Source organism: Leptodactylus fuscus, chromosome 2, assembly GCF_031893055.1.
Source record: "Leptodactylus fuscus isolate aLepFus1 chromosome 2, aLepFus1.hap2, whole genome shotgun sequence".
NCBI lineage: Eukaryota > Metazoa > Chordata > Amphibia > Anura > Leptodactylidae > Leptodactylus > Leptodactylus fuscus.
The window spans coordinates 169,118,015-169,135,375 of NC_134266.1; the positions used below are offsets into that span (position 1 = coordinate 169,118,015).

General features: G+C 39.2%; 1 protein-coding gene across 1 annotated transcript in view; it reads right to left on the reverse strand.

Annotated features, from left to right (window-relative positions):
- Window positions 1-1,325: 1,325 nt before the first annotated feature.
- MRPS9 (mitochondrial ribosomal protein S9) overlaps window positions 1,326-17,361 on the reverse strand; it is a 52,139-nt gene continuing 36,103 nt past the window's right edge. The window contains exons 6-11 of the mRNA XM_075265088.1: window positions 17,038-17,126; window positions 15,798-15,873; window positions 13,427-13,595; window positions 9,469-9,577; window positions 4,545-4,714; window positions 1,326-1,475 (exon numbers count right to left, since the gene is read on the reverse strand). Coding sequence (XP_075121189.1) covers window positions 1,384-1,475; window positions 4,545-4,714; window positions 9,469-9,577; window positions 13,427-13,595; window positions 15,798-15,873; window positions 17,038-17,126 — 705 coding nt within the window. The 3' untranslated portion in view covers window positions 1,326-1,383. The remainder of the gene's footprint in view (window positions 1,476-4,544; window positions 4,715-9,468; window positions 9,578-13,426; window positions 13,596-15,797; window positions 15,874-17,037; window positions 17,127-17,361) is intronic.

Genomic DNA, 17,361 nt, shown 5'->3' on the forward strand with positions numbered 1-17,361 from the left:
TGCCTTCAGAACTGCCTCAATTCTTCGTGGCATAGATTCAACAAGGTGCTGGAAGCATTCCTCAGAGATTTTGGTCCATATTGACATGATGGCATCACACAGTTGCCGCAGATTTGTCGGCTGCACATCCATGATGCGAATCTCCCGTTCCACCACATCCCAAAGATGCTATATTGGATTGAGATCTGGTGACTGTGGAGGCCTTTGGAGTACAGTGAACTCATTGTCATGTTCAAGAAACCAGTCTGAGATGATTCCAGCTTTATGACATGGCGCATTATCCTGCTGAAAGTAGCCATCAGATGTTGGGTACATTGTGGTCATAAAGGGATGGACATGGTCAGCAACAATACTCAGGTAGGCTTTGGCGTTGCAACGATGCTCAATTGGTACCAAGGGGCCCAAAGAGTGCCAAGAAAATATTCCCCACACCATGACACCACCACCACCAGCCTGAACCGTTGATACAAGGCAGGATGGATCCATGCTTTCATGTTGTTGACGCCAAATTCTGACCCTACCATCCGAATGTCGCAGCAGAAATCGAGACTCATCAGACCAGGCAATGTTTTCCCAATCTTCAATTGTCCAATTTCGATGAGCTTGTGCAAATTGTAGCCTCAGTTTCCTGTTCTTAGCTGAAAGGAGTGGCACCCGGTGTGGTCTTCTGCTGCTGTAGCCCATCTGCCTCAAAGTTCGACGTACTGTGCGTTCAGAGATGCTCTTCTGGCTACCTTGGTTGTAACGGGTGGCTATTTGGTTTGAGCTGATAGAAAGGCAACAGTGACTCAGTCTGGCCATTCTCCTCTGACCTCTGGCATCAACAACGCATTTCCGCCCACAGAACTGCTGCTCACTGGATGTTTTTTCTTTTTCGGACCATTCTCTGTAAACCCTAGAGATGGTTGTGCGTGAAAATCCCAGTAGATCAGCAGTTTCTGAAATACTCAGACCAGCCCTTCTGGCACCAACAACCATGCCACGTTCAAAGGCACTCAAATCACCTTTCTTCCCCATACTGATGCTCGGTTTGAACTGCAGGAGATTGTCTTGACCATGTCTACATGCCTAAATGCACTGAGTTGCCGCCATGTGATTGGCTGATTAGAAATTAAGTGTTAACGAGCAGTTGGACAGGTGTACCTAATAAAGTGGCCGGTGAGTGTATATACGTTGTATGTGTGTTCACTATAAACTTTTTGTCCTGGCGAATGTCATGTGCCACTTTCTGTTTATTCAAAAACTCACACCAGATAACCCAGAGTACAATAAATGTGTTTGGTGAAACAAATAAGAAATATTTAGTCACAGTATATATTACCATTTTATTAGAAAACAAACAAGCTATAATACAGCCAGACTTCTTGCACTTTGTGCAGCAGGTTAACGCTTCTTCCATGTGAATTTCCTGCGGGCACCTTCCTGGCCAGGTTTTTTTCTTTCCCTTCTGCGTGGGTCTACAGTGAGTAATCCCGCTTTAAAAAAATAAAAATAAAATATTACAACTGTAAGAGGAAAAGAAGCCTAGACTGTTAGCAAATAACTCTCACTAGGACTTTACTTCAGCATTTTCCTCATATAATACTGCCATAATTATCTATAGTGTGTAGCCAAAATATTACGTAACATTCTAAGATCACAGTGGATGAGGGGAATCTATTACTTGCATAGCTGAACATGTAATGCCAGTTATACTCTCGTCGGGCACATCTAGCCTGCTTGACACAGGATCCACTGCATGGCATACAAATGCTGCTATAAAATAAAACAGTATATAACTGATGAGATTGTGCTTAAATATATACATCTGTAAATTATGAAGTACATTAATGACTGGGAAAAACTCAATACTGATTGTACTATACAGTGACTCCATGCGAATTCTTGTATTTGGCACTTTGTGCACTAAATAAAAAAATATATATCAGCATACATTGTTTGGTGAAGTGAATACTAGGTAATATATTCTTCATCTGCGTTTCAGCATTTTTCCTATGGGATCCAAACACTTAAAAAAAAAAAAAAAAGATTTTCTTATGCCAGTTTCCCCCTAGATGAAGCTTAAACAATGGTGAAACTTTTCTGTTTTCTGCACATTTAGGCATTTGAAGGAAAACAAACATCTATGAGACTTACAATGTGTAATATTCTTAGTGGCGTCTTGGGTTTTGTTTATATTTTACTACATGGCTTTAAGGGCTAGTTCACACATGGGCAAAGGGGCGGATTTTGACAGTGGATTTCGCTTCAAAATCCGCCCCTTTACAATGGTGGTCTATGTAGACCACCGGGCTGTTTTTTTCCGCTAGCGGCGGGCTGCCGCTAGCGGATTAAAGAAGCGACCTGCCCTATCTTCAGGCGGAAGCCACACAGGCTCAGCCGCGCGGCTTCCGCCCCCGGCAGTTCCCTCCTATGTCGGCTCATTCATTTGAGCCGACAGCGGAGGGGAAAGGCCGCGTCTCTCTCGGTGTCAAAACCCGCGCAGGCAGTTCACGTGTGAACTGACCCTAACCCTCTCTCAACTAAGCCACTTTCTATTTTTGCATTAATGTTTTTTCACAAAAATCATTTGGGGAGGAGAAACTAAAATAACGTCTATTCAGGCATTTACGGTGTTCACCATACAAGATAAAACACTGTTATATTTTATTAGTACAGGCATTGAACAGAAAACAGCAGAAAAAAACAAAACTATCGTCATCTGACCATGACATCTGACAGGTTAAACATCTGTAATGGGAACGGTCTCCGATCATAGACACTGCCGGCAAGTCTCTGCAGTGTAAAATAGCGGACACCTGCCTAATATGGTGCCAGCTCAGTTCCTGTGTGGCCACTATGTTTTAACATCTGATACAAAAACTACTGTACACCATGCACTTCGGATTGCAGGATACTGTTGCATGTGGTTGCAGATGCAGGGATTAACTCAGTGGTGATTGACCTATTTTAGGCCTTGGTGACCAAATCATTTTTTGTGTTTTTCTGTCATCACATTCTATGTCCTATAACTTATTTTTTATTTTTCCGTTAATGTAACTTGAGGACACTTTTTATAGGACAAGTGGTAGTGTTTAATGGCACTATTTTGGGGTAGAAAGCCCCGGGGCTTTCATTAGGAGGGTTTTGTTCACAGGGGTGCTGATGCCTCTAGGAGGGAGCCACTCGCTCCAAAACCCTTTAGGATGCTGTAATCGCTATCGACAGCATACAAACAATAACATTTGTTGAAACTGGAAAACCCCTTTAAGACTATTTTGCATGTGTGGATAAATCTACACACCTCCCCTTAGGCTAAGGCCCCACAGGCCGTAATCGCAGCGCTTTTAAGAGAAAGTTCAGTTTTCCTCTGCGGACTTTCTCTTAACATTATATCTATGGGAAAGCTGCCGGCATTTCCGTAGATATAATTGACATGCTGCGAATTGCAAAGCCGCAAAGACTTTACAAATCGCAGCGTGTCCATGCTGCGATTTCTTCCGCAAAGTGGGAATGGGATTCGCATGAATCCCATCCACTTTGCCTGCACTGTACAACGCCGTGATTTTTCTGCAGCATCTCCGCTGTGGGCAAATCGCGGCGTTCACGTCCCGTGGGACCCCGGCCTTAGGGTGCATGCACACTACGTAACGCCGGGCGTGTATGAGAGCCGTACACGCCGGCATTACAGCAGACTGTCGAACACTTCCCATTCACAAGTGAATGGGAAGTGTTCGGCAGCCCTGCTGTAACGCCGGCGTGTACGGCTCTCATACACGCCCGGCGTTACGTAGTGTGCATGCACCCTTAGAGTGTTTTTGAAAAAAAACATGCTGATCATGAGGATGGATTGGGTAGAAGCTGCAGGGAGGAAGGAAACCCAGTTGGGAAAAGCTGTTTGGGGGAAAGGAAACCCAGTTGGGAAAATGTTTTGCTGGAAACGTTTTATTGATAAACTGCTTTAATGTCTACAAAAGAGGTTACTATATGAACATGAATATGTTTTCTATTAACTTCCTGGATGGATAATCTCCAAATTATTTTTAGCTCTGCTGCTGTGAGTTCCATGTTTATCATGCAACAGTCTTTCTGAGGAGAGTGAGAGGAAACAAAAGTTTTTATTTTCTTTACTCAATGGGTTATTATTCCCTACCCTCATCCCAATATACTATATATGTGTATATATGAGGACAGTCAAACCATATTGCTGCTTTATTTTGCATCTCAACTATGTGCCACAGGCTGATTTGGCTGGCTACATCATTTTGGTGGCAACTTGCTTTGGCCCAACCATTATGGTATTCTTTCCGCTACACATCCCTGCTTAACTGTGACTGCATTGCTTACTTTGTAGATGGAATATGTAATTTACAGTATGTCACTGACTTTAATTCCATGCCACAGAGGGGCTTGTATCATCCTACTTGTTTAAATTCTGTTTTGTTCTAACAACAACATTTAAATACAGAGCTCAAATATTGACCATACATGAGTGATGAATATCAGGAAGGGGTTGAAGGGGATATTGGTAATGCTATAAATGTACCATAGAAATAGTCCTTTACCTTGTCTCATAGCCTCCATTTCTTTTTCAGAGATGAAACTGAGCAGGGCCCTTGATATAGCCAAACGGACAGCTCCAGCTTGTGCAGATCTTCCACTTCCTGTGACTGTGCATTCTGTATCATGCTTCATCAATCGGTCCAAAAATTGAAATGGGAACATAAGCTGCTCCCTTTATAAAAGAAAAACAAAACTACATATATAAACTGTGACAACGCAAGCACAATACAGTTTAAATATAATAGTTTAATATATGTTTCATATATTTATCTATATGGCTAAAGAAAGATAAATGCTGAAGGTAAAATACAACCCAGATACTATATATATATATATATATATATATATATATATATATATATATATTTTCTATCTATGTCTATATATACATAAAAAAAATATATATATATATATATATATATATATATATATATATATATATATATATATATATATATATATATATATATATATAACCGCACCAGTCTAGGCGTAGGGTGCTCACCAATGGGAAATATAACTCCAAAAAAGCAGGCGGCACACCAAAAATGTGAAAAAAGTGAAGGAGGTTTATTGCCTCCTACCGCGACGTTTCGGCTCCGAGAGCCTGTTTCAAGCATTACAATAGTGATAGTATGTGTGTATATATATATATATATATATATATATATATATATATAGTGTGAACAAAATTTATCAACAATCAATTATTTAGCATAGCCATGTGTCACGTCAGTAATAGCTAAGTGAAAAAAACACAATACATAAAAATGATGTGACATAAGATATATAAATATATAAAGATCAGTGACATATCTCCTAAGTGTACGAAGATACATTACAAAACAGCTTAATGAGCCAACAACAGACAGGTGTAAAAGTGTCATTAGTTTAGATACCTGAAAAAATCCAGACATGGGTAAGAGAGGCCTACAAGTCCACAATAGTGTGTAGTGATCACCACCGCACATGTGCGGGAATGGAATGAAAATAAAGTGCATTCAGTGTCAGTGTGCAGTAGCCACTGTGAGTCTAGAGGCGCCATCTTAAATGTCCTCAGAGATCATATGCAATATAGAGCAGTATCAGATCTCATGGAAAGTTTTTAAAACACAATGTAAATGAACAGAGATAAATGAGAAAATAATATATAAAAAGGTCACTGATGTACAGGAGACTAAGGAACACAAATCAATAGTATAATTTATAATGAAGTATAGCTGCCTGAAAAAATGCAAGCTGGCCACTCATAGGTGTGAACAAGCACCTAGAGCTTTCTGCCATAGTGAATCCAAATGGTAGGAATGTGAGAACACAATCTCATCATATGACCCTAGGGCTCAACAGAGGGTAATATAATTCAATAACCAAATAAAACTGGTAGTGGATCCTCAACCCTGATTTAGGGCCAAAGCCATCACCAGAAGGGGGGGCATTAGCACATCGGATGTATAATGTAAACCTGAGTGCTCTATCTATGCTTACCCTCCTTTTTAGGCTGAGACAATTACCCCAGAGAGACCAGATTTGGGTCAAAGATCAAAGTTATAAGCGATAACCAGAGAAACATACAGGGTACAGTTTCTGACTGAAGCAGTGACCTGACACTTATTTTTCTGGGAATACTCTCTTGGAAAAAATATTCTAATTAGCTCAGTACTGTTTCAGGATGTCGGCTCCACATCGGTACATAGAAGGCATCCAGTAAGGCTGGATTCACATCTACGTCCGAGGTCTCTGTTGAGGCAGCTGAAGACTGGTGAAGAAAAAATGTCCTGAATGGAGGACATTTTTCTCTGCTGTTTTCAGTATTGAATCATCAGACACAATTATAATCAATGTGGTCTGCTGGTGTCTGTGTGTAGCCACTGTTGTAACGGACCACCTCTCCATCATTTGGGTCCCCTGATCGACCTGAACATTGGAGAGCCTGACACTAGTGTGAACCTATCGTGACTCTGCTAAAGCTAGTGACAACTACAACAAGTATTTTGAATTGGCTTAAAGGGGTGGTCTGGAAAAAATGTATTTTTTTTTTTATATAGGCTGGGGAAGGTGAAAAACAAATAAATCAAAATAACCACTCTCCTGTACCTGACACTCAAATGCCTCCCAGCAAGATCTGTTGCTGATTTCCACCAGAAATTCCCACTGCATGTGACCGCAACTACCTGTGATGTCCCATGCCCCTGATTGGATGGCCTTAGCAGTCACATGACCGCTGAGGCCAATCAACAGAAGCGACCTGGGACATCATAGCCAGTGAAGAATTTAACTTCACGAAGACAGCGGAGCAGTAGGATCGAACCATGTAGGGAGGACACCGGAGCACTGGGGAGAGTATGGTTTTTTTTTTGTTTGTTTTTTACCTCCACCAGCCTATTAAAAAAAAAAATAAAAAATAAAATTTCTGTACAACCTCTTTAATGACTCACAATAAGGATCTATCACTTGACTAAAAAGATTATGGATGAGCTAAGACTGAGATCTGAAACAGTCAATACTTACAATCTGTAAAACTGCGCTCTCTTAACAGATTGTCATGTCTTTATGTGGAAAATAAGACAAGTAAATCATTCATTGCTCATCATGATTTTGCCTTTTTTTTTATATAAAAAAGAAAAAAAAGAAATAGGAGCTTTTACATCAGACTTCTGTATCACTGTAAAATTATGCTGGCCTTTGCCGCTCAAATTAAGTAGTATTCTCTCTTTTATCCAATAGGGGATGCTACAAAGACACACATTGAAGCAGAAAACATACTTTTATTGAAACTAGAGATGTTTTTAACCGCTTTATGACCAGACCATTTTCCCTGATTCATCACCGGACAAATTTTCAGCGTTTTTAGCTCATACGCTTTTCAAAACTATTTTATTTTTTTTTTGTTTGGATTACAGAAATGATTCTTCCATATTTTGTCTGGGACATAGAGGGCTTTATTTCATATTATTTTCTTCTTTAATAAGACGAAAAATGTTTACTTTTTTGTCTAGATCTATTTTACATTTGTTTATTTTTTTATACATGGGGATATTTATTGTAAACTGGTTTATTGCCGTACATGGCATGAAAAAGTCGCAAATTTTTTGCAGAACTTTTTCACTGCCATCATCACTTTCTAGGGAGGTGGCATGGTGAAGGGCAAAGCATGAGTGGGGCCCACCAGCCCTGCCAGATCCATGATCATTTGCTCCTGTTTACTCTCATAAATGAACCCTGAAATCTACGTCACCGACAAGCTGGTGTAGCAGCACATGCCTCAGTGGAAGGTGTGTCTGGTTTATGAGGAGGCTTTAAATATATTAGTCTTCATAAATCTGACCCACTGTGTTCACTCATAAGATACTAAGATGACATTTGGGGGAACATATTATTTATTCTTGCTGATTTTCTCTGTAACATGGGCTGACCTACTAACCCCAGTAACAGGAGGAATACAGACTCACTACAGAGATGATATAGGTCCTCTAGAATTCAGCGCCTGGCAATCATTGAGCTACGTACCAGAATTTGCAGAGTTAAATTCTGACTGTCCAAAAACCACACTTAACATGTGGTTGTCAAGCAGTTAAACCCTAAACAATAAAATACAAGCATCATATAAATCAATGGACTGTTTTATAAACTGCTTTATTGTAGTTGTAACATGAGTACACTGCTGGATGCGTAATATGGCTGCAACATTTAGGCCGCCTGCAGTTTATCATAACTATCTGTGGCAATCTTAGTCTCATTCCTATATAATACAGTCACAAAAACGTGCATGTATTTTAGTTATGCTGAAGAGCCAAAGCCTGAAAGGACCTATACTGTAGAGATGGTCTGGAGTGAAAAAGTTAACTGTCCTGGTATATTTTGAGCCTAATAATTCCATTTGACTAAATAGGAAATTTAGCCTGGAATTTCACTTAAAAAAAAAAAAAAAAAATTAGTACCAGAATAAGCACAGCTCTGTACAACTACGATATGTATGGTCAAGAAAAGCACTGCAATCTTAGTCCCATTGGCTTGAACAACACTGAGCTTTCAGTAACTTCCCAAACCCTTACAGTTTACGGAGCTGTGCTAGTCAGAGCCCCGCTGATCTGCTAGTGATTCTAAGGATAGGTCATCAATAGTTTACTCCTGGACTGTAAATTGAACTAAAATTGAAAATATGAAACATTAACTACCGTATATACTCGAGTATAAGCTGAATTTTTCAGCCCAGTTTTTGTGCTGAATAAGCCTCCCTCGGCTTATACTCGAGTCAGCAAAAAAAAATAAAAAAATAATTATTATTATTTTTATTTTTTTAGGAGGGTGAGGGGGTCTATGACCAGCCACAATATCAATGTATAGAATCTCCCATAAAATAGTGCAAAAAAAAAATTACAAAATTTACAAAAAATAAAAGTTCTTAATCCCTCCTTTCCCTAGAATACATACAAAAAAAGAAAATGACTGTGAAACATGTACACATTAGGTATCCCTGTGTCTGAAAGTGCCTGGTCTACTGAATATAGGGTATCTGCAGTGCTCTTGTTCTGTCGGGAAGGGGTTAATAGGAGCACTGCAGATACCCTATATTCAACCAGGCTGAATTCCAAGTGGGGGAAGAAAAAACTCAGTCCTCAAGCTCAGGGAAGGGGCAGACAGACAACCAAAACACCCCCTCCACTTCCCCAGCAACTACTTCACCCAAAAACACCAGCCATTTTAATTTTTGAAAATTTCCAGTAGCTGCTGCATTCCACCCCCCCTCGGCTTATACTCGAGTCAATAAGTTTTCCCAGTTTTCTGAGGTAAAATTAGGGGGGTCGGCTTATATTCGGGTCGGCTTATACTCGAGTATATACGGTACTTAAATTCACATCATTTTAATGCCTCTTGTTCACGTACATTACATTTACATACATGTTGGCTTATGTATAGTGTCTCTACCTGTCTTGAAGTACTGTAAAATAATCCAAATACTCTTGTCCATTTATGGTCATTTTTCCTTTTCCTTGGTCACGTACTATAGCTGTTGCCTCTGCCGTTTTCCTTTTGCCTAAAATTATAACATACAGATCTAAGAAATCGCCATTATGTTGCAAGTTAGTTTAAGGTATGCAAAAGGCTACAAAGTCCAATAATGCAACACATTTAGCAAACAGAATTAAAAATCTTGTAAAATTTTTTGCCATTTAACCTTTAATGAACACATTCAAAAACGTCTTAATGGACACTGCTCCCCTTTCAAAATTGACAAGAGTCACTGGCAATAACTGCTTTAAATCATCCAAGTGTTTTTAAGACAGTTTTTTTTCTTGACACATTGCCCTTTATGTTAGTGGTAAATACTGATCAATATTTTTTGCATTTATTTATGAAAAAAATAGGACATTTGGCGAAAATTTTACTTAATTGAACTACAAGAGCAAGAGCGGCCTCCCAAAAATGGCCACCGGCCGGCATGCGCACTCGGCTCTGCTGGTGTCTCACTGGCAGAGCCAACTGCGCAGGCGTCGGAGGTGACGCAAAGGAAGACGACGAAAGAAGGGGAGGATCCAGCCGAAGATAGAGGCGTCGCTGGAGCGTGTTTTCGAGCAGAAGTGGGGACGCGCCCATCGCATTTTGGTCTTAGGGCTTTTTTACACTGCTTCAGTGAGCATTTCCATGAGATAAAATAATTCACTCCATAATATGACCCCATTTTAGACAGTACACCCCTGAACAAATGTCTCAAGGTATATTATCAGTTTGTGGCCAGAAATGCTTCACAAAAGTTAGTGAAAATTTAATTTTTAAAGAAATATGCCATTTCTGTGCCCACTTTATGTCAACAGAGACTACAACTTAAAGTGGGTTATCCCGGGTACAAAAAAAGTTGCATATCTGGGCGAGAACTGCTGTTTGAGCACACAGCCAGGCACAGAAGGGAAGGCATGTCATGGCACTTTGGAAGAGTCCCTGAATTGCCATTAAAGTGGAATTTGCAGATATGTGACCCCATCTTTGAAACTCGCCTCAAGGTGTTTATCAAGGAGTGTAGTGAACATTATTAACCCTTGAGTGTTGCATTATTTTAGTTTCTAGAAATGAATGTCCATCTGATCCATTTCAGTGCCCAATATGTTATTCTCAGCATGTTTATGCAGAGAAACATGTTCCAAAAACTGTTACGTTGACACATATTGCAAAGTGAAATGACGTATGTCTTGAAAAATTGCCATTTTCGCTCATCAGATGCTAGCTGAATTCTGCAAAATAAATTAATGCAACACTTGGGAGTTGAAAATGTTCACTGCACCGTACCCCTGAATAAAATCCTGCAGGGATTTAGTTTCCAAAATGTGGTCACGTGTCATGGATTTCACTTTACTGGCATTTCAGGGCTCTGCAAAAGTGGCATGGCATCCACAAATCAAGCCGTCTAAGAACGAATAGCATGGCTGTGTGCCCAAACAGCAGTTTATGCCCACACATGACATTATTAAGTAATGCGGTGTTCACACTTGCGCCGCTGTCCACCCGCTGTGATTCTGCCAAAATTCCAGAAAAACAGCTTGGGGATGGCTTGCCGTCAGTCCGTTGAAAAACCCATTCATTTCAATGGGTTTTTAAAGTGAACTGCCGTTGTCTGTATGCAGCCTCTCCTACGTGAAACCGTTTTTTTGGGGTTTTTTTGCACGGTCACAAAGTTGGACATGCAGGACTTTATGTCCGTGCAAAAAAAAAAAAATTCAAGCCATCCGTAGAATTGGGGATAATGTGATCAGCTGGCGTCCGATTATACAGACAGGAAACTTTTATTACTGGTTCTGAGTGGAGCAGTGGTCAGGCACAGTACTTGGCTATCTATGGCACGTTTGCTGAAATTAATGGAGTGGTGTGTGTGCTGCCCAACCACTGCTCCATTCAGAAGTAAATAGGGGATAACTTGTTTCGTTGGAAAACCTCTTTAAAGCTTTTAATTATTGCTGTACATTGTGATCTGGTGTGTTATTTAGTCTGAAATTTAATAAGTATGCCAACAGAAATACAACACTTCCATTATCCTTGTAACTTATGATAAACAATAAGCACAATCTTAATTTATGGTTTGGTGATCTCTATTGTAAAAAGAAGTTTATAAAAGAAAGGTTATTCAAAGCAGTTTCAAATTTTTCCAAAGGAAATAGTTATATATAGGTGGGTGGATGGATGGATAGATAGATAGATAGACAGACAGACAGACAGACAGACAGACAGACAGACAGACAGACAGACAGACAGACAGACAGACAGACAGATAGATAGATAGATAGGGCATGAGAGAGAAATGAACACCATTGTTATTTTCTGCAATGTATTAATCACCATTTTATATAGTATTATTGTGGTACTGACCTGTCCTAGGTTATGTCGATTGGCAATTTTGTGGTGTTATTTTTCCTGCAACAACCTTTTGTCCAAACTAACACTAAAATAGCATAAAATGGTTTTGGCAAAATAAAACTACAGTTCTGTGTTGAAGGAGTTGTCTACCTCACTTAAAAAGATGTCATGATTTCTTTAGCCACAGAGAGAGGGATATATAGACACGGGCCCTGTGTAATGCCTCTTAGTACTTGTGCTACCAGTTCCGTCCCCGATTTGCAATCTAATTCACATGGAGTAACACAAGGCGTTTTTTGTGCTTATTTTTACGGCTGTAAAAAGACGTTTCCATTGAGTTCTATAGTAAAATACGCCTGTATTTTTACGTCCGTAATTTTACGTCCGTTATTTTACGGACGTAAAAATACAGGCGTATTTTACTATAGAACTCAATGAAAACGTCTTTTTACGGCTGTAAAAATAAACACAAAATAAGCACAAAAAACGCCTCACGTTACTCCGTGTGAATGGACCCTAACCATGGTGTCCCAGCAGTGGGACATCTTTGTATTAAATTTAAAGGGGTTATCTGGTTCTTCTTGATTCACAGCAGTTCCTTCACTTGAATAGACCGTGTTGCACTTGTCTGCTCATTCGGCAGTAGGACCTCTGCTCGCTGCTCAAAATATTTTTAGCATTACGCCATATTTTAAAACTGAAACTTGTAGGGCATAAAACATGCAGTTTTATGTAAAATTCAAAGTTACTTTTTTTTCTTCTTTAATTCACATTCAAAATAATGGCACATTTGGCCTGTGTGTGCAGTAGCTTTATAATCGAACTGTCCTTGTAACTTGTGCCCTCTAGTGAGTTCCTATCACATTTAATCCATGTTCACACTTGCATTACAAGTTCCATTTATTGATTCTAAGACAGAAGCTCCAAACTGAATCTAAGACACACAGAGCACAGTAATCAGACATCTGCCTGGTAAGGAGCTGGGCACATGTGTATTCATCACATGACCATGGACTATATATCACATGACCATGGACTGATTTTTATCCACTGGAAGTAAGTAGAATGAATAAAAGCAAGCAGAAATCTAGAAACGTGTGGAATTGATACAGAAAGGATATTGGAAAATTGACCAATGTTTTATTATACAAACAATAACATTGGTGAGTCAATATTGGTCTGAAAGTGGGCAACCCTGCCTAAGACCTCATGCATACGTGGATAAAAGTAGGGACATATATGTCAATCGGCCATATATGCAGTTGTGTGTCTGAGCCAAACTGAAGAGCTCCAAATTATAGAGAAGGTCCTATACCTGACCATAAGTGCGGCTCTGTCAATTCCTTTCAATGTATAGGTCAGTGAAAAATTACAATAACACACTGATACCAATCCACATGTCATTGGTGCAGTTTTCACTGACCCTCAAACTGCACATGGTCAAGTGCATGAGGCCTAATAGTCACAAGAAAAACACAAAATATTATATATTATTATAAACCACAAAAATAAACTTGAATATTTTAAATAATGTAATTACCTTCCCCTGTGCTGAATGCTACTCCATGCTCATCATACTGCAGAGGATTAATAGTCTGCTTTTTGGACTGGATTTCAAGATTCTTGCAGTAGCTCACTATATAGTCCTCTTCAATGCTGCTGTGTGGCAGGCTCACCAAGCGTTCCATCGTTTGTAAAAAATACAGGTACTGCATGCAAACAAAAACTCATTAGGAGGTGTCAGTGTAATTGCCTGTGCTATAGTTCTAGGCTGAAGCTTGGCAAAGCAGGACTCTCATTGACATTCCCTGTCAGATTGACACTTTGGCATATGGATGTTCATTTTCAAACAGTGTGAGACAATACATTTCTATGCTCCACAAAATCCCCGGGACCTGTTTTGCAGACAACAATGAATCAAAGCAGTTTTAAGCTACTCATTTGTAATTGAAGGAATCTTGTCACAAACCTCTGCAAATTATATGAGCCTTCAAGAATTTCTCTCCACTTGCCAGCTGATTTGCATTTTCTTTTGGCACTTTCTACAAATGGCGTTTATGAAATTTTGCCACCTTTAAGACCTTATTAGACTTTAATCTCCTTGCACAATTAACTTTCTTTGTTTATGGGGATGCGGTTGTTATTATTGGAACTTTTGTTGCCAAAACGCAGTTAACATATAGTAAAAATAAAAGGAAAACTACATGCGCTTTTCACATTTTTTTGCCAGTATGAAAGCTCAGTAAAAAATAAAAAGTGATTATCTATAAATCCTATATATCCTCTCTTGGAAGGTTGTTAAAGATTTTTAGACTTGGCTTTACAGCAAGACTACCAAAAAGAAGATTGACCTTCAATATTTTAATGCCTCTGGAATTATTATGTGGATGAATCATCTTGGTAAGGTGTGGTTCCTTAATCATAGTGAATATGGATAGACTGGAGGAGTCTATATATTCGCAATGGAATTCCAAGGGTCTGTTCACACGGAGTTTTTTGCAGCTGCATTTTGACGCAGAATCAGTCTCAAAATCAACCTGCAAAAAAGGCTCCCATTTACTTGAATGGGAGCTGCTCGCTTTTTTCCCCCACTAGCTAGCAGAAAAAAGAAGCGACATGCCCTATCTTGCCATGGATTGCACTGCCTCGACATCCCATTGCAGCTATCCATGCAGAGAGTTCACATGGCGGACACCGCGCGGAAAGCACATGGACCCTATTATAGTCTATGGGGTCCGTGTGCTTTCATAAGCTCACCGCTTGCCAATGCGTTCAATAGTCAGTTTGGGAGGTCCCCATCCGGACGCCCCGAATGGATTACCGAACGCAGATGTTCTGCTAGCTACCTCCTAAGCAGCATTGTGAGCAGGAAATCATGTGACCAACATCATGTGACCAACATAATGTGACCAAATCCATCTCTACCGCGTTCCACATCGCAAGGCCTGGAAAGGGACATACAATATTTGTAAAGACATCCTATGAGTAATAAGTGATATAATGTAACATATGACATTTATATTATAATGGAAAGTGGCCAATATCTTTAACCTCTTAGGGGTAAGGACAAAGCCAATTTAAATTTCTTATTTTCTGTCCCGCCCTCCAAAAGACATAACTGTTTTATTTTCCAGTCAATATAGCCATTTGAGGGAATTTCTTTTGTGGGCTGAACTATACTTTTTAATGGCATTAGTTTCAAGTGATGTATTGAGAAACTGTAAAAACATATTTGTAGGGTGAAATGACAAAAAAAAAAAAAAAAATAACACACAATTCTGCCAGATTCACTTTACTGGCCAGTGAAACTTGTAAAAATGTCCTCAAAGACAATGTTAAAGTTATTCCTCAGGTTAGTATGACAACATATAATACTAAACATAGTTTTTTTTTTTTTCTTACATTGTACTACAGTTCAAAAATTAAAAACCTATAAAAATTACATTAGAAACAACTTATTATTTTGATGGAGAGCTCTTTGTAATATCTATTTTTTTTTATTTTGCAGTAACAAGATTTTTTCATTGAATTACTGTTATCACTACAATAACAGGTCTGGGAGATTTCACAAGGATGCTGGCTGCCGTAAGCCGCTCATCTAACTTTACAGATGCTGCAGTTGCTATTGACTATAGTATATGAGGGGTGAAATTCTGAGAATAATATTCTCTCTCCAATCCTGGAAGCTACAGTTAGATGCTAGCTAACCCAGCTAGCACCCACTGTATACAGCACATACTAAGATCCTGCACCCATGCCATATTGAAATAACACACTGTAAAGCAAATATTGCAGAGCGGTTAAGGATTGTGAAGGTAAACTTTGCATATCTCACAATAATTTACATTAATATCTAATAATGCTTCCATAGACAGCAGATAGAAATGTAACTGCAATAAAGCATTACTTACGTCTTGGTCAGTCAGTTTTTCTACTAGCAGGTTCTCCAATTCTTCCTTAATCAACCATCTTCTGCCAGAGAGGTCTCTGTGCAAAACAAACACACAGCATTACGCATCCACTAATTATTCAGCCAATTAGAGACGCATCACCTGACATCACTAATATTGGCATCCGTAGCTTGATGAGAAACCAAAACACTGTAGAAAATCACAATTTCTACTGCTGCCTATAAATAGCACCTTTCTATGAGAACAGCAGTTCTGCATCGGTGATATCAGGACATAAAGAGGCGGCAGAGTGGTAAAAGACAGAGATCTAAAAGGAAAGGTGTAAATTAATACATAACAGTAAAGAAATATTTTACTTTATGAAGTAGAAATTGATTTAGAGTAAATGTTTAACACTACGTAAAGATCCAAACAAAGCAATAACGAGAGCGTATTCCAGGAATGAGATAGGTGGACCACACAAATTATCACATCCCACTTCACATAGATGACTCTTCGTCCACCTAAAAACAGCTTCTGACTTGTAACTGGGACATGACAGATGTCATCAATGGGATTGATGCACAGAAAACCCTGTGAATCAGTGATAACTTGGTCCAAACACTTTACGACTGTATTCCACCTCTAGACTCCTCACTTTTCTGCAGAATGGTGTACATCGTTGAAAGCTGTACACAGTGTACAGATGTAGTAGTGGTGCTGGAGATTAATATGAACAAAGCCGCTTCCATCCATATACCTTGTATACAGCTTCAGGCAGCCAAATTAGACAAATTGAGTGAGGTCTGGATGTCGGATCCCACTGCTGATGATATATTGATAAAGATTACCTATCATCAGTAGATAGGTCATCAGTATCTATTACCTATGAGTCTTTGACTACTCCTTGAACTGCTTTTGGCCAAATAAGAATAATGGGGCAAACCTACTAATACTAACAGATTTATCACAGTAGCTGATGCTGGATGATAAATCTGGCTAATCTTTAGACTGTTTCCTCTAAGGTTACATCACCTATTAGTTGCCTCATTTTCCAAACAAAACTAAATTATGCCAACATTTTGGTACAGTTTTTTGGCACACAGTGCTGCATCTTAAAGCTTGCCCCTTTCCCCACAGAAAAAAAGAGATAATAACACAAGCAAGTTGTGGTGTAAGATGAAAGACAGTTTTTTGGTACACCAGTGACTTATTTCAAATCTTTTTTTGAATAGTATATTTTTTTTCCCTAAAAACCTACATCCTTGGTTTTTCATTTTCTGCACTTAAGCCTTTTCTCTTAACTTCTTCTCCATATGATCGAATTGACAAAAACTTTGCATGTGCATCCTAAAAAACAAAAAATAACGAGAATTAGGGATGTGCATGGGTATGAATACATACTTTATCACTATCACTGCTATAGAGGGCAGAAAACAGAGGCACTGTCTCCCTGATTAAATCTTGGGAGACAGATTTGCATATTCTTCCCATGTTCCTTTGCAGTGGAGCAACTATGGCTATAAGTCTCCACACACCTGAGAAGGTGGTCTCTCCCTAAGGAGTGACATTATCCCCACAATCT